The 24,024-nt window shown below is 39.9% G+C and overlaps 1 protein-coding gene across 2 annotated transcripts in view; it reads right to left on the bottom strand.

The window, feature by feature from the left end:
* Positions 1-3,140: 3,140 nt before the first annotated feature.
* The window catches only part of Tapt1 (transmembrane anterior posterior transformation 1), a 55,533-nt gene continuing 34,649 nt past the window's right edge, over positions 3,141-24,024 (bottom strand). For both annotated transcript variants that reach the window (XM_070013042.1, XM_070013043.1), the window contains exons 4-14: positions 21,944-22,106; positions 20,451-20,586; positions 19,296-19,393; positions 19,054-19,123; positions 13,657-13,737; positions 11,255-11,364; positions 10,697-10,756; positions 10,346-10,414; positions 8,693-8,769; positions 6,578-6,738; positions 3,141-5,323 (exon numbers count right to left, since the gene is read on the bottom strand). In XM_070013042.1, the coding sequence (XP_069869143.1) occupies positions 5,094-5,323; positions 6,578-6,738; positions 8,693-8,769; positions 10,346-10,414; positions 10,697-10,756; positions 11,255-11,364; positions 13,657-13,737; positions 19,054-19,123; positions 19,296-19,393; positions 20,451-20,586; positions 21,944-22,106 (1,255 nt within the window). In that variant the 3' untranslated portion in view covers positions 3,141-5,093. The remainder of the gene's footprint in view (positions 5,324-6,577; positions 6,739-8,692; positions 8,770-10,345; positions 10,415-10,696; positions 10,757-11,254; positions 11,365-13,656; positions 13,738-19,053; positions 19,124-19,295; positions 19,394-20,450; positions 20,587-21,943; positions 22,107-24,024) is intronic.

The following is a 24,024-nucleotide window of genomic DNA, read 5'->3' as shown; positions in this document are numbered from 1 at the left end:
TTTAAAGCTTTGTAAAAGGCCACCAGGCTGCCTTTCCTAACACACTGATCTTCTCCTTTAATAATTGTAACAACCCAATGTACAATTCTGCTCAAGCTTTCCTTTCTTCTTCTCTGTCCACAGATCAGATCCAAGATGCGTGGTAAAGAATTACAACGCTCTGAGACCCAGCCTCTGTCTTCAAGTTGATCCCCATCTGAAGCTTTCTGTTGGCTCTCTGCAGCAGTCTGCGGAAGATGCTACTTCATTCTTGCATGCCTTGCTCTTCCTTCCCTTCTTATGGGTCTAAGGTCTAATCCTACTCTCTCCTCACCCCCAAAGAAGCTCAACTGTACATCATCTACAATGGCTCCTCTTTTATTCACCCAACTATGCCAGAAAGGATTCAAGGTGTTAGGGCTTCCAAGAAAATCATAGTAGAACCTTTCTACACGGGTCATTCTCCTACAATTAGCACCCTGGCACTTGTCATGTGGGGTCAAGACCGCTGGGTCAGTTTAACCACACACAAGTTCTGTGCTGTGCCACACAGACACTGTGCAGTCAAGTCCAGCAGGATACTTAGGCATTCTTCTTCTGAATTTCACTTCCTGGTTCACCTTGGCATGAATAGCCTTTGACCTTCCCTGCGTTTACATCCTTATGTAAACATATCTAAACGAATAGGCTCATTGAAAAGAACTGAGGTTTTGAAAGTACCCTCTTAGTAGGATGATCACCCTGAAAATGTCTGTTCATTCTGCGGTTACCGATCTAAAAACAGTGCCAACTTTGCTCCCCAGAACCCACCACCTCCATGGCTTTCCCACTTGCCCAAATGGAAGTTGTGTTCAAGGCAAAAATACGGACTGATGCCTGATTCTTCTTCATTTCTTTAAATATCAATCAACATTAAATACAGCGTTCCTGCCTCTCATTAGCATGTTAATGTTCCTATCTTACTCATGCATAGACCAGCAGTGCTGTTTTCTCTGCATGGCTGAGGCTGATCTCTACTTTCCAGCTCCCTAGAAGTAACTCCCTCCCACAGCTGATTTCCTCCCAGCAACTTCCCCTCTCCAAGACATACATTCCTCTTTAATCGAATTAAAGGCACAATCTAAACCATCCGGCAAGCCCGGGGCATGAAGGAACACCACTCCCTCCTCCAACTGCACCTCTGCGGTAGCTCCCATGTGGCCTCCAACTGCACACTGTGGGCTTCCACCATGGTTCTCCTGTTCTGTGAATTTATGAACTGCTTTTGCCTCCACACCTCCTTGCTGTTAGCTTGTACTCATGATTTATTCTTACTGTGCATACCCTTTCCTGAAAGATAAGGGGCAAGAAATGTGTTTGACCAGAGTATGAAAACACACAGGACGTGGCCACGTAAGAGCCAGCTTGCTGTTCAGTTGCTAGGGTGGGGGTGGGAAGTGGGGGGGGATGGTGACGGTAGTCAGACCCCCCAAAAGTACAACTAGACACAATCACAGGAGTAAGCACGTTTTTGAGTATCTTCAGAAAAGTGTTTCACCTCATCTCTCTGAAGTCAAGATCTACAGATCTTTTCAGATTCTGGTATACCAGAGGGGGTATGTTAAAACCCAGACCTTTCAGGCCCTGTGGCCTAGACTAAAAACATTTCCTGTTAGTGGCCCTGGGGTATAGCCTAAGATGTTTTCTACCCTAACAGCTCGCCTCTTCAGACCATTCAGAGTGCAATGCACTCATCTGTATGGTGAGGCAAGGGCGTCACTTTCTCTGGGCTCCGACTCACTTCGGGGCCCTAATGCACATGCCTCCCACCGACACCCCATGGTGAGCACTTGCCATGTGGCTGCACGCAACAGCAGGGGCAGCACTGCAGTCCTCGAGGGGCTGACGCGCTAGCCATGCCCACGAGACCAGGGTCTTTGCACGGCTTGCAGTTCTTTAGTGAAAAAACATATTCTGATTTCTTTCGACTTTATACAAGCACTGTAAACCAGCTGGCATTCTCTTAAACAAACATAACAAGAAAAAAAAACTAACCAGTGTTACAAACACTGTGTTTTAAATTTGGGGACTGAAATAAGCCTGAAAGGTCCTTTGGTTTCTGGACAACTTGACCTCCTGTTGACCCCTGCCCAGGACAGTCCCTGCCGCACAGGAGATCCACAAACCTGTGTGGAACTACTACCTAAGGCCCATGTGTACTGAAATGCAGTGGTGGTTAAAGCTACTTAGTGAACTCATCTCTTCTGTTAACAGTGGTAGAAGAAGTTTTGAGGAGCTGCTTATATCAAGTTTCTTTCATGCTATGTATAATGAATATAAAATCTGAACCTTGATGCAAGTGGTTACAAATGCATTGACTCAAGTACAACACACTATGGAGAGCACCAGTATTATAATACTTTAGAAAGACAAAGTCAAAACCCAATTAAAAAAAAGTACCAGGAAATGGTTACTTGCAAGTAGGGATGGGTGAGGCCAAGGGGAGAGGGGCAAACAAATGAAGGGGGCAGAGGGGACAATGCGATCAGGAATTCACTGTATATACCACAAAATTTAAAAAGAATAAGGGAAGGGGGTAAAAATTTTGGATGGGTGACACAGATCAAGATGCATAAACTGCTTTGTTAGTTGACAAATTCAATACATTTCATACAAAATTAAGAAAAGTGAGGGAAGGGCTGGGTTGAGAGGGGTAGGTGAGTGTTGAAAAGGGTGACACTGATCAAGACACATGCATTCGTAACCTGCTTTTGGAATGGCAACTCCTTTGTACAACTACAATGAACCTTGCCCAAGTGTGCAAGAAAATCTGGACAAATTCATGAGTGACACTGGGTAGGTGTGCTTTGATTCCAAAGGGAAAACTAGAAAGGCAATGCTAAATGGTGTGCTTTAATTATTATTATTTTAAATCAAAACTCCCAAGAAGGGAAAAGCACATTCCTGGCGTGACACCATGATACATACAAAATGCATTTGGCATCTCGTGGCCAGAGCTGCCCAAGGGTCAAGGCTGGAGCCATTCAAATGGACGACGGCCACTCCAGAACAAACGCCAGGCCTCTCACTTGTAAATTGGAAATACATTCTTACCCTGGTGTGGAAAACATATACCCCCACCAAATGTAGTGGAAAACATCATGGAAATAAATGCAGTGACCTTTTTAAAAAAAAGATTACAAAATTGAATTTATTGAGTTTCACACAAGATGCACTTATAAAATTAGTACTGAATGCCATTATGACAGAAGAAATGCATATCCTCCCAAACCCCCAACAGCATCTTCAGAAGAACTAAAAACAACGGCACAGTGACAGAGAATTCAAGCGGGACTAAGGGAAACCCAAACCCTGCTCCTGCTCTGATCAGAGCACGTTCAGACTGCTCCCGTTCACCAAAACATTGTCCCTTTAGTTGGTGAAAAGGAGATAGAAAAAAGAATAGCTTCAAATGGGGCCCCCCTGGGACACACACAGCCCAAAAACCATGTTTTTTTTTTTAACTTAAAAATACTTTCTGGCTTCACAAGGCATGTCTGTACAATATTTCAACATCAATCTTCAGATTTCTTTAGTTAGTGCAAAACATTAAAATTCACTTTTATGTTCCAAATGAACAAGCCAAAGCATTTTAAGCTTGCTTTGCATTTTATCCAAGGTATAGACAAGTGACCTAAAATTCGCCTTCTGTGTAAATATGCCTGAAACATTTGCATGAGAGTTAAATTTCAAAATTGAAACATTGAACAAAGTAAAGTTAATAGTACCATCTTCTAGACAGTTCTGCAATCAGCAGTAGTCAAATCTGTATAGAAAGGCAGAAAGGAGTCTCAAAACACAGCGGGTATGATGCAGATTGCTAACTGGTAAGACAGCAGAAATGCAAACTTCATCTCAAAACTGAAAAGTACTTTTTTGGTTGCTGTTCCCAATATCCACCTTCAAATGCCTCCTCTGCCCCAGCAAGCCTCCATCCGTCCCAAGCTCTCCCTCACCCTGCCTCTGACGTCCCCTCCGGCATAGCATGAGCATGCCCACCGTCACCCCTCCCCCACAACACAGCCTCTGCCTGGGCGCAGGTGTACCGCAGATGGTCCAGATAGAGGGTGGCTGGCTTGCCCTTGTAGCAGCGCTGGAGAGGTGAGTCTCGAGATTCATTTGGAATACTAACATCAAAACTGTCACTTAAAAAAAAATCCATTTCAAGTCAACAGTTTTGAATTTTGTGGACTTACAAATTTTCAGCCATTTAACACCAAATCTTTCTAGTGGTAACAACTGATGAAGCGATTCATTTTGAAGCGAAACTAGTTAACTATACTTAAGTTAACACTGCTCTGCATTTTCAGTTTAAAAAAAATAGGTGCCTTTTTCTACGGAAGTTTCTATTTTATCCACTGCAATTAAATAACACACAGATCACATTTTGTTTTAGAGTAAACTGAAAAATGACTAAACATTTTCTCGGTGATGCATACCTTCATGAACTGATTTTTTTCTTTTAAATAAATGAATTGATGCTGGGATATTTTCTTTTGTGTTCTATAAAACATTACAATTTATTCAGTCTTATTGAAGGCAGTCTTTATTCTGATTGATTCAGATGTATCCTCAAGGATTACTCTGGTGGTAAGAACATTTATCTTGACTTATTTTTAAGAACTTTGTAATGCTTTGGCAGATGACATTTGAAAACTTTGTGAAAATAGCATGAGACTGGAAAGGTATTTCACGGTAAAAGCTTCACAGTTTCCCAGGTATGTCCTTACACTGCTGAGGCTCTGAGGCAAAATCCAACATTCTGGAAGCTGACAAAGCCAAAGGACTTGACCCTGCTTTGCAGGGTCCCAGAAGTACTGCTGTAGCTGCCGGGCCTTGCAGGAGGAAGTGCTCCATGGAGTGGCCCGGAGCCAAGGCGGGAGGACGCTGCTGTCCTGTGAGCTGACCTTCAGCCAGACCACAACGTGTTGGAAGGAAGATCCGAAGATTCGCTTGCCATGAATAATTTAAGTTTTTAAATAAATATTTAAGTGCCATGTAGCATCCGTCGGTCCCGGCAGCACCAGCTCCTGCTGCTCCGGGGCTCAGCTTCTTCCACACACAAACCACAGGATTCAGTCAATTCGGTTTCCGCAAATTGTGAACCTGTCTATCTCTAGCAAATCTTTCTTTGAGGATCTGTGTTTTAACTCTGAATTTTCCTGTGTTATGTCCTTCTCATCACCATCTGGGGTTGTCAGAAACTGGTCAGAATTGCTGGTCACAAGTAATGGTATGACATTTTCCTTTGGATGAGGGGGCTGGCTGGTGACAGAAGCAGGCAGGCTTTCTTCTGTGGAAAGGCCTAGGGGAAAGCAGGCCCACTGCGTTAGAGAATGAGTCTCCTCTAGTTACAGTAAATGAGCATTATCCACATTCCTGTTTCCAGTGCTACTAAAAGTATCCGTTATCCTCCTGCTCAGTGAACAGCTGACTGTATACCCAGCTGTAATTTAAAATAAAACTTAGCTGCTACACCAAATTTGCTTTTTATCCAAACTTTTTTTTTTTTCCTGTGCCAGTCCTGGGGCTTGGACTCAGGGTCTGAGCCCTATCCCTGAGCTTCTTTTGTTTAAGGCTAGCGCTTTACTATTTGAGCCACAGTGCCACCACTTTTGGCATTTTGGTGGGTAGAGGTAAGAGCCTCAGGGCCTTTCCTTCCTGGGATGGCTTCAAACCACAATCCTTAGATCTCAGCCTCTTGAGTAGCTAGGATTACAGCCACTGGCACCCAGCTTATCCAAATGTATATAAAAGGGAGTATTGTGTTGATCATACCACACAGCTAACATAATCACCCAGTTCTGAAAAGAGCCGTTCCTTCTCCTAGCACCGTATCATAAAATGGCTGCCCACAGACCTGAAAAATCATCTCTGGTTCCACCAGCACTCTAAAGCATTCTACTTTTTATTTGTAGTCACATTAGTTAAGACTTAGTGAATAAAGTATGTGTACTATAGGAAGTATAAACCAGAAAGAAAATGCACCTAACAAACTTCAGTGTGTCAGTGTTTATTAGGCCTTTGGAATTCTCCAGCCTGGCCTTAGGGACAGCTGACCTGGGCTGGACTCACGGGCTCAACAACTGTTTATCTGCGTCTGCCTTGTGCTTGCTTCTGCACTTGCCCTCTGTCTATCATCCACAGGTCTGAGCAAGCTCCAGCTGCATCATGTGCTCTGCTCAGAGCCCTGCACCGGCTGGCTCTCACTCCAAGTCAGAGCTCTTCTCAAAGCACGGGTGCCTGGGTGGGCTTTATGGTGCCTGGTTTTTTTTCTCATCCCTTCCATCTAACAGTCTAGAAGCAGCTCCACCAGAGCAGAGACAGAGCCATTTCCTCACTGCTGGACCCCTGCCCTGGTACCACTTGGCAGGTAGTTACCCACCGAGCAATGAGTAAACTAATGCAAACATGCAGAGCACTGTTCACATGTGTGTGAGATCGAAAATCTACCCATTAGCCCAAATAACTAGGAACAAATGACTGAAAGTGGTTTTTGTTAGGATGAGTTTGGATATAAACTCTGGAAGTCCTTGGGGAGGGCTGCAGAGCAGTATACCTTGTGAGGATTTACATTTGCCTTGTGATTTACTGGCTGGCTTGCCCGGAGTGCTGGCTGGGGGAGGGGTGAACAGCTTTTCTTCCATTTTGGCTTCCTTCACATATTGGCACGATTTCCCCAACAGCACAATGCTATTAAGTATTTTCAGTGATATCAACCTAAAATAGAAAACAAAACAAAGCTTCGCAGTTGTTCATCTAGACTACCATCTTCTACTCTAGCTAAGGATATGTGGGGCTGGGTGAGAAGAGGTGGACCCAGGAATCACAGGACAAGTTACAGGTGCATGAGGTGCTTACGCAAAGTCTAAGCTTTCCAAGGCTTATCACATGAAAAACTGTCTCATCAACTTAGTTCTCATAAGAAAGTCTACCAGTTGGAAAGACTAAATAATACTTTCAGTACAAAAATGTTCAGTTTACACGATGAGCAATAAAGAAAATAAAAAGAAACTTGTAATTCCACACTGTTATAGTAATCCCTGTAGCATCTGGTAATTCTGGGTGTGTGTATTCCAAGTCACATCCATTCGTGAATGGGCTTCACTGTACAGGGGCAAGGCCCCTTTACGAGGCAGGGACCAATCTCCATACAAGGACAAGTCCATTTACAAGGCAACAGCCAATCACCATACAGTGATTAGGTCCATTTTCAAGGCGGCAGCCAATCACTATACGGGGGCAAGGTCGATTTACAGGCAGTGGCCAATCACCGTACAGGAACGAGGTCCATTTACAAGGCAGTGGCCAAGGGAGAGGGAGCCAGAGCATGGTCGGGGTCAGTGTCCAGGAGTCTGAAAACTGCTCTGGCTGGGAACAGACTCCTTATTTGACTCATGAAATAATTAAAAACAGGACAGACATTGTCCTTTGGTCTGAGCCATTTTCCTCTTCAGCCACTTTGCAATTGCCCTGAGCTCCTAGGAATACAGGGTTTATTGACAAGTATCTTCTCAGCCCCACCCTTCAGACAGGAGATGCCTTTCCATTGTCTTGTGGCAACATCTTCCTACCTATACCTTCCTTTTAGCTGGAATTAAAGACAAACATCACCAGGTTCAGCTTATTTACTAAGATGAGGTCTTGGTAAACTTTTGTATTCTGTCTAGCCTTGAACTGTGATCCTCCTTATCTCTGCCTCCAGAGTAGCTAGGATTTTAGGCACAGCCACTGTGCCCAGCCTAAATTCATTTCTTGAGAAAACTAGTAAAGGCAAAACCAATATTCTATGCTTTTATCATTTATGAGTATCTTAAATTGCTTTGTTTGCTTACTCTTAACCAGAATGTAAGTTACAATAGTCATACTATGTACATATATACCATGGACCTATCATCTTCGGGTTGATAGGCTATGTGCTAATAACTCAATATGGCAAACAATATAAAGTCAAGGGTGTTTTTTTTTTGGTCGATGGTGGGACCTGACCTCTGGGCCTAGGCGCTGTCCCTCAGCTCTTCAGCTCAAGGCTAGCGCTCTACCCTTGAGCCACAGCGCCACTTCCAGCTTTTTCTGCTATGTGGTGCTGAGGAATTTAACCAGGGCCTCAAGAATGCAAGGCAAGCACTCTACCACTGAGCCACCTTCCCAGCCCCCTCACGGGTGTTTTTAAATATGGAAAAATGACTGCAAGAGCACTTTTTTTTTCTATAGAAGAAAATATGGCCAGGTGTGGTATCTCATTTAGATAGTGGAGATGAAGATCACAGTTCAAGCCAACTTTGTAAAAAAAAATTGAAATCCCATGTGAACCAACAGCTAGGTGTAATAGAACATGCCTATTACCCCAGCTATAGTGGAAAGTATAAAACAGGAGGATCACTCTCCAGGCCAGCATGGGGAAGAAGTGAGATCTTGACTAGAGCCAAAAGGGCTGGAGGTGATGATCCAAAATACCCTGCTGAGCAAGCATAGAGCCCTGAGTTCAGTGCTGACACAAAAATGAAAAACCTAATTGAAAGCACTTAAAGTAAAACATTTCATTAAGATCAAAATAAAACTCGAAGTCAATAGAAAAGGATAAGTACTGTTTGGGTGCTATCAGCTTCCATTACTCCTTACATTTGTAATTTACTATAAAATCAAAACATATTCAAGAAATAACCAATCTTACCCAAAATAGAAGAGTATGACACAGGCATAAGACAGGATTCCTTGTACTTTAATTGAGCTGGTTACAACTCGGATGAGCTAGCCAGAAACAAACCAAAACAACAGAGTTATTGCTTAATCTTTAAATAAAAGATTTCTTCATAGTGATTGTAACACTAAGGTCCCACCTATGACTTTTGCTTAAGATTGACTGTAACACTCAGGTCCCATCTATGACCTTTGTTTAAGATGGAGAGAGTAGTTGTAAATTTGTAATGCCTGTAATTCCAGCAACTGAGGAGGCTGAGATCTGAGGATGGGAGATTGAAGCCAGGACGGGCAGGAAAGTCTGGGAGACTCAAACTCCAACGGCAAAAAGCCAAAAGTGGAGGTGTGGCTCACATGGTAGAGAGCCAGCCATAAGTGTAAAAAGCTCAGTCCCTGAGTTCAAGCTCTAGTGCCAGAAAAAAAAGACAACACCCCCACCAAAAAAAAAAAACAAAAAAAAAAACATATATTTTCTGACCATAATAGGACAAATTTTGAATTGTACGAATGTGAAAATTTTTTATTTAAAATATGGTAATCTCATTGGGCACTGGTGGCTCATGCCTGTAATCCTAGCTAATCTGGAAGCTGAGATCTGAGGACTGCAGTTTGAAACCAGCCCAGGCAGGAAAGTCCATGACATTCTTATCTCTAATTAATCACACACACACACACACACACACACACACACACACACACACACACACACACACACACACACACACACACACACACACACACACACACACACACACACACACACACACAGAGCTGAAAGTGGAGCTGTGGCTTAAGTGGTAGAGTAAACACAAAAATTCAGGGGAAGTAGCTAGGTCCTAAGTTCAAGCCCCAGAATACGCCCCACACTCTCTCCCCCTTATAAAGGTATAAAGGTAATCTCATAGTCAGGTGCCAGTGGCTTATGTCTATAATTCTAGCTACTCACGAAACTGAGATATGAAGGTTGTGGTTCAAAACTAGCACAGGCAAGAAAAATCCATGAGACTCTTGTCTCTCCCCACAAGAAAGACAGAAGTGGAACTTTGGTTCAAGTGTAGAGTGCCAGCCTTGAGCAATAAAAATCTCAGGGACAGTACCCAGGGTCTGAGTTCAGCCCCAGGACTGGCACACCCACAAAAAAGGTAATCTCAAAATACCAAATGCCTTAATTGGGCCTACCACACTTTACTGAACTATTCCCAAAGTTTTGGTATTGTACGTGACATCAGTGCTTAGCCCTGCTCATCAACCATTGTGTGCCTTTTCTAACCATTTCCTTAGGCTAAATCCCTACTAGTGGGATGAGTGCATCAAAGCAACACACTGTCACACCTGCTACATGGCCACACCAATGACATGCCCCCCCCCCCCCCATGACTCAGGGAAAAAGCAACCTTTGCCAAATGAATATCCTAGAGTGTTTACACTGTTAGGAAATCCATTGTTCCTTCTGCTTGACTACTGGAGAGCTTAAAAAGGCCACACAATAATTTAAACTTTTCTTCTAAGTTATTCATCTTTAATGTTTAGATCAAGTCCTGCTGAAACAAACTTGTTGATAATCCACTCACTAGTATATAATGACAGTTATCTCATCATTACCAAAGAGAAAAAAGCATGGACTTACTAAAACAGCTAGTGGGAGAGGAATAAACCCCATCCTGCGGGCCACCGAGTCGCTGTAATCAGTGTATGCCTGTAGGGAAGAGAGCATTCACTTAGGGGGCTAAGCAGCATTAAAAAATAATGTCCACACGTCCCCACCCAGAGTTCAACACAGGTGAGAGCCGGAAGAGAAGATGGCACTTGTCACATAATTTAGTAAAATAATGTGGAAATCTACAAGCTTATATAATTATCACAATGATATAGAAATCATATATTATTTAATGTTTACCATCTAGACAGATCTAAGTCTACACAGTTTCCCCTTCCATATTAATTAGCCACTGTTTAGTCAATGTTAGGCTATGCTCACATTTTTCTGGCGGCTGCTAACAAGGTCAAAAGCAAGGCTGGCTCTGTATTCACTGTAGACCTAAAGAGAAATAAGCAACCAAGGTAAGTCCATTAAAAACACAGTCTCCTAAGTCTGAGAAATCTGTTGAGCTACCAGGGTTGAAGCAGCAATGAAAGATATCCCAGGTAATTCTACATTCTACCACATATACAATACTACAGCTATGTATCTATTTCTGGAAATTCTATGGAACTTGGTCACATTATAAAACAAACCCCTCAAAGCTCCATCAGAGTTTTCACAAAATATATGGCTCTTTTAAAACTTAGAAAATTTATTTATAATCACACACAAAAAAGGCATTGTTAAATAAAAAATGAAAAACACAATTAAATCCCAGCCAATATGTTTTACTTTTAAAAACAGGCACATTATGACTTAATAAAAATACTTTCAGTAATGGAATAATTTTTAAAAAGACAAAATTACAATTCTAACTTCAGTAGTAATCTATTATCATCTATAATTTTAGATTAAGGAATGTCTACACACTGAATTACTTAGAGAAATACATACATCTGCAGTAATGTCATTGAACTTGGTGATAAAGGCATGCTTTACAATATCCACAGCAATTTCAGATGCAATCACCATACAGACATCTGGAAATAACACCCACAGATGATCTAAGAAGTATGGAAAAATGAGAGACAATTAAATCTCTTAAAGTGAATTGAATCTGTATCACAAGCTATTATAAATCTGAAATATCCACAGGGAAAGAGTATATTTTCAATAAATGATGTCGAGAAAGTAGTACTGAATTAACTATAAACTTTATTTTAAAAAAAAGAGGTACATTTTACTAGGTTGGACAGTTCACTCAACAAATGCTCAGTACGTCCAAGTATTACTTCCTGCTGTGGACAGTAGTAAGGTTAGGAAGCCTCTACGTGACAAAGAACTGGTGGCAGGGGTATGCTGAAGTAACAGCAGTTTGTTTCCTTCTTCGATCACTGTGACTGAAACGGATTGACCATTTATTTCACTGTTAAATCTCTGTACTTTTATGGTGTTCATTAAGATCTCAATTCAGTACGAGGTAGCTGATTTACAAAAAAATAAACACCAATAGATAGCTTCTAAGATGCTGGAGGTCCTAACAGTGGGTCAAAGCAAGAAAAAGGTGACTGGAAGTGCTGCCAAGGTCCATCAATTCAGACGGAGCGTCTGGAGCTGGGGCCCTGTCACTGTGGTGGCAATGGGACAGCTTTCCTGAGTCTGGCTGCACAGGAAAGGTCTGGAAACCGGGACACTTTTAATTATAAACATTTCTACTAAGTATAGATGACCTTAATTACCGATATTCCATTTCTTCATCAATAAAACAAGGATAACACAGGAGCCACATTACATGTAGTAAAAATTACATATGGTAATAGTACACAACAATGCACCCAACACACAAATATCTAGTATTATTTTCATGTAACTAATCCTCCCGGGCATTTAGGTAAAGCATCCATCAAAGATATTTTGGTTGACCCATTATAACAATGAGATGTACGAGACATTGTTGAACATCAAACTTTACAATTTGGGCAGGGGGGGAGGGGGATGGAGTCGTGGAGATGGGAGGGCAGGGATGGTAGGGGAAAACAAAGGAGGCAACAATGCTTGATAAGGTGTACTCATTACCTTGCTCATGTATCTGTAACCCCTCTGTACAGTATTTTCACAATAAAAACATTTAAAGATATTTTGGTTTAAAACAAGACAATGAGGAAAAAAACACTAAAAGTGAATGAATGAATGATGGATTCATTCAGTGCTCACTTTATCATTTTATCTGCTACCATAGTGATGAGGAGACTTCGGATAATCTGCTGAAAGACACTCACCAATGAGAATGTGACTTTACATGGCGTCTCTCTGTCCTTGGGTGCAACAACCCGAGCGGGGATCGCTGATGCCCATGGGCTCCTGGGACCAGCCACACATGCCCATTCTGCTTTTTGTGGACTCTGTGCTGGCCTAGTTACACCGGTCATTTGTCAAAATGTCCAGGTTCCCAGAGAATCCAAGTACAGCTGGACGGGAGCAGCTTTCGTAACACAAGTCATGTGGCCTCTCAATCTGCTGAGAGCTCATGTCATTGTAAGATCTACTTCTCGATTTTATATTTTTCATAAGAAAGTATCTTTGGAAATCTATTTCTAAGATCGTGTATCTCATTTTCTCTGTTTCTGTTTCTCCACAGAAACAGAAACAAGCAACGAATTAAAATTTTCTGGTCCATTAAGAACAAAATTGTACAAAAATGTTAGGCATTAAAAAAGTTTCCAAATTCCTTGAGGTATCTGATAAGTGACCATGTTTTACTGAGCTGGCATCAGCACTGGAATGACTTATTTCAGTTATTGCCTGAGAGTTCTAGTGACTTTCACCTTCACGTTTCTTGCCCTTGTCTGTACATATAACATGCTCAGTGAATGTCTGCCTACTTAGATGGATGATGGAAATTCGTGAAATTTTGACAGTTTCTTAGCCTGGATTCATGGACTCATATTAGTATCAACATTCTTTATACTTTCTTTAGTTTTTCACCATTTTATTTATTCCCCATTCTGAGGATGGGTAAGAGACAAAAGCCCCTAAGATGAACACAGTGTGACTAACTGGGCAATCACAGTATGTATAGTGACCAGCACAGGGAAAAGCGTGAGCCACGATGCTCGGCTGGCGGTGCTCTCCAAGTTCACACTGCAGAGACGAGGCAAGGCTGGGTGAAGTGCCAGTATCACACCACATCACACCTGCCACTGAGAACATGCTCCCTCGATTCTCAGGAAACAAGAATTGCTGATATGCTAAAAGGCTGCTGCAAATATCCCCTTGTACTCATTTTAGGCCATGTGAAAGAATAATTTTGGTTTAAGAGCAGTATTGTAAGACACTGTTAGTGAAGAACCATTTACCTGGATTCCAAGAAAACTGCTCCATGTTTCTTAAACACACTATTAGCAAAAGCACATAATTGGTAAAACGCTCCTTAATATCTAAAAAAAAAAAAGAACATACAAATACCACAGTGCATACAAAAAACACAGACCATATATAAAGTAACTGTTAATACATGAAAAAAGTATACTATTTGTAAACATTTACAAAAAATACACTTGTTCCTCAGTGTCTATGGGGTATTGGTTGCCAAATCCATTCAGTTACAAAACCCAGGATGCTTAAGTTTCTTTTTTTTATTTTTTTTTGGTCTGTTGTGGGGCTTGAACTCTGGGCCTGGGCGCTCTTCCTGTGCATTTCAGCTCAAGGAGAGCATTCTACCACTTGAGCCACAGTGCCACTTCCGGTTTTCTAGTAGTTTATTGGAGATAAGAGTCTCAGAGACTTTTCCTGCCCGGGGCTGGCTTTGAACCTCAATCCTTAGATCTCAGCCTCCTAAGTAGCTAGGATTACAGGCGAGCCACCGGCACCTGGCTGATGCTTAAGTTTCTTATATAAAACCTAACAGGATTCACATATTGCTGTGCACATATTCATATCCTTTGTTGTCCCTAGATTACTCATAATGTCTAACACAATGAAAATGGTGTGCAGATAGATAAGATTGTTTAGGGAAAAATGTGTGTATTCATTATAGGTGCAATTTTTTTCTCTTAGTAGTAAGTTTGCCATTGATTTACACAATGGATGCAGCATGCAGGACCCATTCAGAGAAGTCAGTCAGTATACATACATACATCATACATGGCCTGAAATTAGACTGACAAACCATCTTCTTCTTTCTCCAACATAATTCTAGCATGGATATTCAATTTTTCTAACAAACTTCAAAAATATCCAAACCATTCAAGTGCTCAGGCTGGGTTATTCCTCCAGTAGTTTCAGAGGAATTGTGACAGCTGTTTGGATTTTATAGAAAAAGAAACAACAGGAGCAAGAAGTAAACATAAGACTGGGAAACATAAAGCTCTCATGTCCCAGACTTACAGTTTGGTACATAGTTAAGTACATACGTATAGACCTAATGAATCCCTTAGCTAAGCGAATACAATATTACAGTTGTATTTGTTGGAATATGTGTAGAATTTTGGAGGAAATAAACAAAATGAGGCTTCACAATGGTATCTAACAACAAGTTAATAAACTAAATACTCAGGGCACCAGCTTAGTAGGAAGGCACTACAACTTGGACCAAATCTCTAACCCTACTGGACAGGGGCTTGTGTTTTTGTCTGTGTTGGTGCACGACACACCCATTTGTGGTACCCACATAGCTGGGATGGCAGATCCAGATCACAGTACTCACCTATTGGTTAAGACGGGTCTCACTAACTTTCTGCTGAGGATGGCCTTAAACTGTGATCCTTCCAATTTAAGTATGATACCTAATGCCAGTTTTGCAGTTATTTTCAACTATGAGAACAAGTACTGGGGGCTGAGAAGGTGGCTCAGCGGTACGAGTGCTTGCCTTGCATGCATGAGGCCCTGGGTTCGATTCCTCAGCACCACATAAGCAGAAAAAAAAAGCCGGAAGTGGTGCTATGGCTCAAGTGGTAGAGTGCTAGCCTTGAGCTGAAGAGCTGAGGGACAGCGCCCAGGCCCAGGGTTCAGGCCCCATGACCGGACCCCCCCCCCCAAAAAAAAAAAAAGAAAAAAAAGAAAAGAGAACAAGTACTATGTAGTCAAGGAACAAAGTGAGTTACATCTGCATCTGTAGCAAGTGTGTACCCTAAAAGCTAGAAAGCGATCATTCACATTCTAGCACATCTCAAAAGCACCAAGACACCTACTGCACAATTCTATTCTTTGAGCAACACCAGGCTCACCTACACCACCAAACTGTGCTACCTCTATATGTAATCTCACCTTGATGCCTCCTCTAATCATTTCCACCTGGGTCTTTCTACTGACTAGCAACATGACCGGGACTCTGCTCCACTGCAAAACTCTGTCCTCTGTGAGTAGGCCTTTACTCTGTGCCTTCCCTAAGCCCTTAAACTCTTCAGTCAGCTGCACGGACATTCCTTTTGAGGGCAGCTCAGCTCTGTACTTGCTGTGGGTCTGAGCTTCAACTTTACTCTTTGAAAGCTTATGGGCACAAATTGCTGCTCTATTTACAGAACTGTAGTTATTTCTTATGCAACACCATGTCTGGGGGTGTAACCTCATTGCTGTGGGGGTCTCAAGGTGCGGAGCGCACACATCCCCTTGAGAGCATAATACAACTGTAGGGAAGTCCACGGGAGATTTTCAAGTGCACATGTTCTGACAGGTACAAGATCATATATCCAGCTCATTTTGTAACTTCAAAGCTTTCCCTTGAGTAATTCCATTGAAGTTGGATAAACTGAATTGTTTAACCAGGTGCTGATGGCTCATGCTTACAATCCTAGGCGACTCAGGAGGCTGAGATCTGAGGATCACACTTTGACAACAGCCCGGGCAGGAAAGTCCATAAGACCCTTATCGCCAATTAACCACCTAAAACTGGAAGTAGCCCTGTGGCTCAAAGTGGTAGAGCACTAGCCTTGAACACAAAAGCTCAGGCCTTGAATTCAAGCTCCAGGACCATCAAAAAAAATGTTTTTACAGTTAACTCTGGACTAACTCAAGAGATTACATTTCTCAATGTACTTTTAATTGGAATTTTATATTATTCATAAATTTATCTTTATATGCGTGCAAGTCTTTTCTGATGTATATAATAAAGTTAACAAAGAAATGAATTTACTAAAAATTAAGTTCATTACATAAATTTCTGGAACGAGATTGCTTTGAGAAACAGAACACTGTAGAATATTACTTGAAATAAAGCAAGTAACTTTTTATCAACGCTAATAATAAAAAAGTGTAAATAACATCTGATTTTTGGACAGCTACGAATACAGAAATCCTTCCACCAATTCAATTCTACTGATATTAATGGAAGGGAAACATTATTTTATTATGAGGATATTTATGACAAAATATATCTTAGAAAAGCAGGCAATTTCAAAATATTGTACAGACTAATAAAAATTAACAAATTCTGGTGGATAAATGCAATCTTATGTGAAGAGATAAGTTTAAAGATAAGAAGAAAATTAACACCATAAAGAAGTATATTTTTATTTCAAGAACTTATCAGCTTAACTATGACAATAAAGCTGGTAGATATTTTAAATTTTTATTCCTATAACTTTCTTTTTTATTATTTGTGCAAACTTTCTGCTGTACTAAATAATAGCTCAATGTTTTATAAAAGTTCCTTTATAATGTAATATTATATTACATAGTCAATGAATAACATACTTCTATAACATCTCAGCTTTAGAACAGTAAGGATTTTGATTAGTGATGAAGTTTTATGCATTAAGAAAATTACAATTTTTACTAAAATGAAAATGACTTAATCTTCTTAAACGAGCTTAAAAAGTAGTGACTAACAATTAGGGTACTTCTGGTATATTGATTATTAGGCTCATTACTCTGCTGTATTACTAGTAGGGCTATACTTTTACAGTTATAGCCAAAGTAATTAGGAATAAGGAACAAAAGCTACCACAGGGCAATTTCTTATAAAACCTAAAGGTAATTTGCCCCGTAAAATGAACTATATAACTTATAACAAAAAGCAAAACTTTTTTGGTAGTAATTATTAACCAATTAAAGCCAAAATAAACTCCTAAATTTCTTGAGTTAATATTTATACACGATCAACGTGCCATCTTTTTTCTATTTTTGTAAAACTAAAATAATGAATTCTAATATGAAAGGATATTAATTTTGAGGGCATGCCTATAGAAGGAGACATTTATTTCATTAGCATGCTCATGGTAAAGTGAAAAGCCACTCACAATTTCCTCCTTAAAATTTCAAGCTCTTACATAGGCTGACTAAAAACACTCCAAATGCTCATCCCTTCATTTAAAGCTCCCTAGAGAGAACTACTCAAATCAAGTTATTAACATAAATTAAAAATATGGTTTCTAGCTGAGTACTGATGGTTCATGTCTGTAATCCTGGCTAATCAGGAGACTACAATCTGGATGATCATGGTTTGAAGCCAGCCTGAGGAGGAAAAAAATCTCACTAGACACTCTCCACTCTCCCAAATAGCTAGCTAAAAGTCAGGCTGGAGGTGTGGCCTGAGATGAGCAAGCTGAGCAAGTGCAACCATTTTCTCCTTGAGCCCTTTCTTCTTTCCCTACCCCTCAGCTTTCATTCCAACTTCACAACACTTGCTGTATGCGTGTGTAAGATAAGAATACTAACACAGAAGAAGATACAGCACAGACTACCTCTCAGAATTTTGAGATCTGTGGTCCGATAGAATCAACAGACTTCACTGCTAGTTTTCCATGTGCTGCTCTTGTTCCTCACCTAGCTTTTTCAAATCTACATTTCTAAACGTCTGCTTTGACCAACCAGAAAAGTTCCTTGGCACCCTTCTTCACTAATTTTGGGCCTTGGTGGGCTTAGGAGTTCCTGGGTCGGGTAGGTAAAGGGATGTCTCATTTCACTCACTTTCCTTTGTATTTCCTTAGTGACATTTCTTCTAATAATAGCAAATACCTGGCCGTTCATATGTCTTTTGCAAAATTCTTTTCAAACTTTTTTCTCACTTCTAAGTTGTACTATCATTTCAAAAATGATTAACTGATTTTTTTTCATTTTCCTGGTCTTGGACCTTGAACTCTGGGCCTGGGAGCTGACCCTAAGTTCCTTTTGCTCAAGGCTAGCATTCTACCACTTGAGCCATAGCACCACTTTTGGCTTTTTCTGTGATTAATTGGAGATAAAGAGTCTCACTTACTTTCCTGCCTCTTCTGGCTTCAAACTGCAATCCTCAGATCTCAGCCTCCAGAGTAGCTAGTATTAATAGGTGTGAGTCACCAACGCCAGGCTTAGCTGAATTTTTAATATATTCAGGAATAAAAAAATCCTTTGCTATAAACATCTCAACTCTTCTTGTAGCAGTGCGATGTGTCTTTTCATTTTCTTAATTCTTTTAATGGCATTTTTAATTTAAATACAATTTATTTCTTCTATGGTTAGTAGTTTTGTGCAATCTCTAAAAATACCTAAACAAAGGTATCAGTGTATATTTTGTATGCTGTATCATTTATTCTAATGAATTTTATAATTTAGCATTTATGTTTATGGCAAGGAAATATTTTGAATTAATTTCTTAATAGATGGCCTAAGTCCTTCTATAACCTTTACCTACACAGTTTAGCAACAGTAGTGGAAAAAAGTCCTTTTCTCACTAATTATTTCTTTTAGAAAATGCAATCATTTTTATTAAAATGTTATTTAGTATTTATTTATGGTAACTTTATTTAGAGCTACAAGTAGAATCTAATTGTACATACCGCTATTTGACATTTGAAAGAGATTGTTCTTTTCAAACTTCTTGAAAACACTTCCTTTAATTTCAACAAACTGAAATAGTAAACAGAAATATCATCTTCATCATCTTAAGTTTAAAAATTGACTTGCTACATACAAAACTTCCTAGAGAAAAAAACAACATATAGAACAGTTTCATTTCATCTACAATACTACTGCTTAAGTATCTTTATAATCAATATGTAAAACAAAATCTCATACTTACATTATTAGACATCATAATAGTAAGCAGTGACTTGTTGTGGGAGTTAAAAGCTACATTGAGAGTTGTTGCTTGAACCATTATGAGAATTGCATGTAAAACTAACAATACGTCAAGGAAAAATCTTACACTTATTTTCATATTAATAACTATAAATTTTGAAAGGGGGGAATAATTGTATTTTCTAAACCAAATCTTACACAAACACTTTATCTTCATAATTGTAATAGGTGATATAAATTTGACTGGGTATATACCGAGTGTGGAATATGTATATGTATATATATGTATATACACACACTCCATATAAAACAAGTAACTCTCTGTATCCATTTATTTAGACCACAGAATATTTTATTCATTAGGTTGAAGACTGGCACTTGAACTGGGTTCCTGATGATTTCGCTCATTGGCTAGCACACTACCAACTGAGCCACACCTCCTACTCTGACCACAGAGTCTTTCAAGTAAATGGAATAAATATAGTAAATAGGGCTGGAGGTGTGGTTCAAGCAGTATCATAAAAAACAAAAATATTCAGTAAATAATGAGAGATTTATAAATATACATTTTGAAGTAAGATAATTTGAATTTTAAAAGAGAATAATTAAAGTTAGCCTAGATGTGTTTTTCTTCAACTGTTATGGAATATGAAACAGTAAGAAATGTGAAAAAATTAAGATTCCTCATGTCAGGCAGGATTATATTCATATTATACACACAAAAATTTGTAATTCAGAGTATTTTACTCCACTAAAACTGGAATAAGTTCTACCCTCAAACATCACTCCCAAGTACTAATCTAATTTCTCTCAAGTGTCACTGACAACAAGAAATAGATGACACATTGCTGTGAGAGTCCTGACTCCCTATGGAAGTTAACAGTAGGTTTGTATGCATGTGCAAGCAAACCTTTATAAATGTGCAATATAGATTACACTACTTTGTCATTACAATCAGTTATCCCAACAACAGTCATACATACACAAGGCTCTTGAAAATAATTTCTAATTACAATAAACAATTTCTTACAAAAAGCAGACATTTTACTAATCTTATTTATACATGAACACAGACATCTTTAAATCTATGAAACAGCTACCCAAATACAATACTATACCCCGACTGCTAGAATTTCCAGTAAGAATAAAAGGATACAGACATAGAGAACAGCCATGAAAAAGTGAGGGATCACTCCGATATGGGCTCTTTTTCTTTCTTTAGGCTCTGTTGCTGTCCAGTAGAGAGCATCTAATATATCTTGTCCAAATGATGAAAACAGACGATCAGCTACCTACAGAGAGAAATAGTGAGAAGATGCCTGTTAGTAATTCATTTGAAGATGTTACTAAAATTCAGATGCAACTGGAAACCTGATTTTTAAAATCCTAGCTGAAGGGAAGCTAAAGCTCAAAGATCTTCTTTGTTTACTTATTTACTTATCTGTCTTTATCTTCTGGTACACAGTGAGTATTAAAATGTTTGCAGAATTTGAATTAGAGTTTGTCTAATTAGCTGTGTGTAGCAAGGGAGGTCTTATCTGATGGCAAAAGAGGCATGTCAAACTCATGGTTCCTGTAAAACAGAATTCTAACAGTCTTCAGGATAAATTTATCATGATTCATTCTACATGCAACTAATATTTGCAGCTGTATTTTGTATATAATATGCAGATTGACTTCCTAAAGATATCTCTTCAAACTCAGAATAGCAGAGAGGCAAAAATGAAAAAGAAGAGGAAGGCCTTATGTCATTTAGGATTAAGCCAAAAGCCACCTTGTAGGAGAGGTTCTCTAGCACTTTCCTTCTTTTATGTATTCCGTGGATTCTGTTGCCTGTTCCTTTTCATGAGACACTATTATCTAGGAACACCTTGTTTACTGTCTGTCTCCCAATTGCAGAATATACACTCCATGAGAACAGCCTATTCACCACTGGATCCTCAAGGTCAAATGTTCTAGCAGGTAGGATGGCAGGTGCTAATTAAATGTTCACCGAGTAAGAGTTATTCATTAGGAAGCTGAAACCACATGCCTTACTTTGGTAATCACTTCATTTAATCCTCAAAACACCTTTGATACTTCAGCTTTACAGATGAAAAACTGAGGAAAAGGAATGAGGAAGCAGCAAGGAAGGAAGGAAGGAGCTTAGAAACGGGGCAAACATGCACAAACTTTAAGGCAATTTATAATTGATATAATTTATTATATCAAACAGACATAATCATATCTTTCACTTCTTAACTCCAAAAGTTTAAACTGCCAACAAAAGTTTTGAAGGTACACAGAGGTTTGCCATCATGTGAGAAACAGATTTGCTTAGTCTGTGACAGTACACATTCTGGAGGGGTGCTAAGAAATGTACAGGCAGCAGGGATCTTCACCGCATGGGACAAGAAACACCCTGCTAGGAGGACCTACTCCCCTAAATGTCTCCTAGCCTAGGCATCACCTCATTAGAAACACAGGTTGTCCAGCCCCACTAGCTTCCCAAGTGATGGCAAAGCCAGAAGTGCCTTTACTAGAATTGTTAGGAAAATATTTTCCATCCCAGGCACTTTGTATATTGGAAGGAAGACTTGCAGTTGTGAGCTTGGGCCAAGTCTGTGAAGCTGGCAGGTAGACTGGTGACAGGGTAGCAAGTGCACTTACCTCCAGCATGTTGTAGATAATGTAGAGCTTGATGACAGACTGACCTCGTATCAGATGGTACATCATGGAGTAGTCAACATAGTGCATCATGAAATAGCAGATCACCAAAAGGACACCCTTCAAAATGTCACACACCTGGGCAGGTTGAAGCACACGCCTATCCCTGAAACATACAACAAGTAACAAAAATATGAGTTTTACTTTATGAGTCCTCAAAATAAGCCATCTTTACTGAACATACATCAGCACAAAACAACAATGAGAATTATGTTGCTCTTTTAAGATTTCAAACGAACAAGAGGAATTACTTGCTAATAGTAAAAATTTCAGCCAGGTTAAACCAGAATTACAATTAGAAGCCAGGACAGTCACATTGAGCCAAGTGCTTGCTGTAGAGCACTTTAAGGCAGCTGTTTTCCACGAGGGTGACAGTCTGGAAGCACTCTTGTAGCCCTGGGGTCTAATAATGCTTCCTACATAATGCTTTCTACACTTGGTGCTTTTTACTTAACATCATTACAAATTTTTCCATGCTGATTCAGAAAGAACTCTGATTTTTATGGTGGCAGGGTATCTCCCATTTAGATGCACACTTTTATCAGCATACCCTTGTCAGATTTCTAGTCCTTTGCAACTACAAACTATGGCACAATATATAAGTTATGCCTCATGAATTAAAGAGCATCCATAAGAGAAATTCTTAAACCCGGGTTTTAAGGTCCTGTGACATTTGGTAGAAACAGATGACACACCCTTTAGGGACCCTGCCTCCAATAATGCTTCTGTTAGCAATGGTACAGGAAGCCGGCAGTCCACGTGTATCTAAACAGTGTGTGACTACCTTCTAGGTTTTTGCCAATCACATGAGCGAAAAACAGTATCTGGGGTGTTTCAGTAGTATTTTTGTTCCAGGACACTCAACATCTCTTTTCATATATTTAAGGATTATTTGCATTTCTTATAAACTCATATCTAGTTGTTCTGACTTATAGTAATAGTTCTTTTTTAAAATTTTAATTTATTTTTTATTGTGAAAATACTGTACAGAGGGGTTACAATTACATGGGCAAGATAATGAGTACATTTCTTATCAAGCATTGTAGCCTCCTCCTTTGTTTCCCCTTCCCATCCCTTCCCATCCTCCCCCCGCCCCCCAGTAATAGTTCTTATAGGTCAGTCCTCTGTGACATGACTTAAAATTATTTTTTGTAATTAATAAGAAGCATTTCCTATTTCTGATACTAGAGTATGAAAAATTAAATCTAAATTGTGAAAGGACACATATTTGTTAACATGGAACACTATGTTCAAAACCAACTATAAAACTTGTGGGTGGGGATGGGAGGGAAAAACAGAGAACGGGAAGAGGTGACACTGTCCAAAAAGAAATGTCCTCGTTACCTGACGTTCATAACTGGAACTCCCCCTGTGCACATCATCTTTATGCTAACAATAAATTGTTTTTAAATGTAGGAGTTCTTTTACTGGACATACAATTTCTGTGGCAAGAATGGAAAGCTTTTCTCTATGTCCACTGCAGGCTGATTCCTCACGACAGCCTTCTGTGCTGGCAACTCGTACCTGATGTGCACTCAACAGCAAGGACCGAGTATTTCCTTTAGGAGCTGCAGGGTCCTACAATACCTATGGGCTTTCGCTAGCTGTGACAATGCTCCAAACACCTCATTAACTTCTCAGACACTGGTCTCCAAGCCACCTGCTCATTTTTGCTGGCTTGTATTACTGGCCACCTATGCTCTGGAGCTCTTTCCAGTCCATGTCCAGATTTGTATCAGGGGCTTTTCTCCAATGATCAACCTGGAATTGCTGTCTTCCAAAGTGTTCTCTGAGACACAGCTTAACATGGTATTGATGATGTAGTACTGGTTTTGTAAGCAGTTGTTACAGAACTGCGTTTTGTTTTCGATAGTGTACACTGAAGTTACTAATGAACTTAGTGGATTGTTTATAGAATATGGGAACGTGCAAGTCTGGAAGAGAAGCAAATCTAGGAAGAACCTCAAGTAGGGGGAAGCCATTCCTTTGAGCCTAAATGGGAGATAGGTTAGAACTTGTTTAAG

Source organism: Dipodomys merriami, unplaced genomic scaffold (genome assembly GCF_024711535.1).
Source record: "Dipodomys merriami isolate MVZ:Mamm:240054 unplaced genomic scaffold, mDipMer1.0.p SCAF_9, whole genome shotgun sequence".
Classification (NCBI taxonomy): Eukaryota; Metazoa; Chordata; class Mammalia; order Rodentia; family Heteromyidae; genus Dipodomys; species Dipodomys merriami.
Note: the sequence above shows the minus strand (reverse complement) of the source record. Positions and strands in the feature narration are given on the sequence as shown.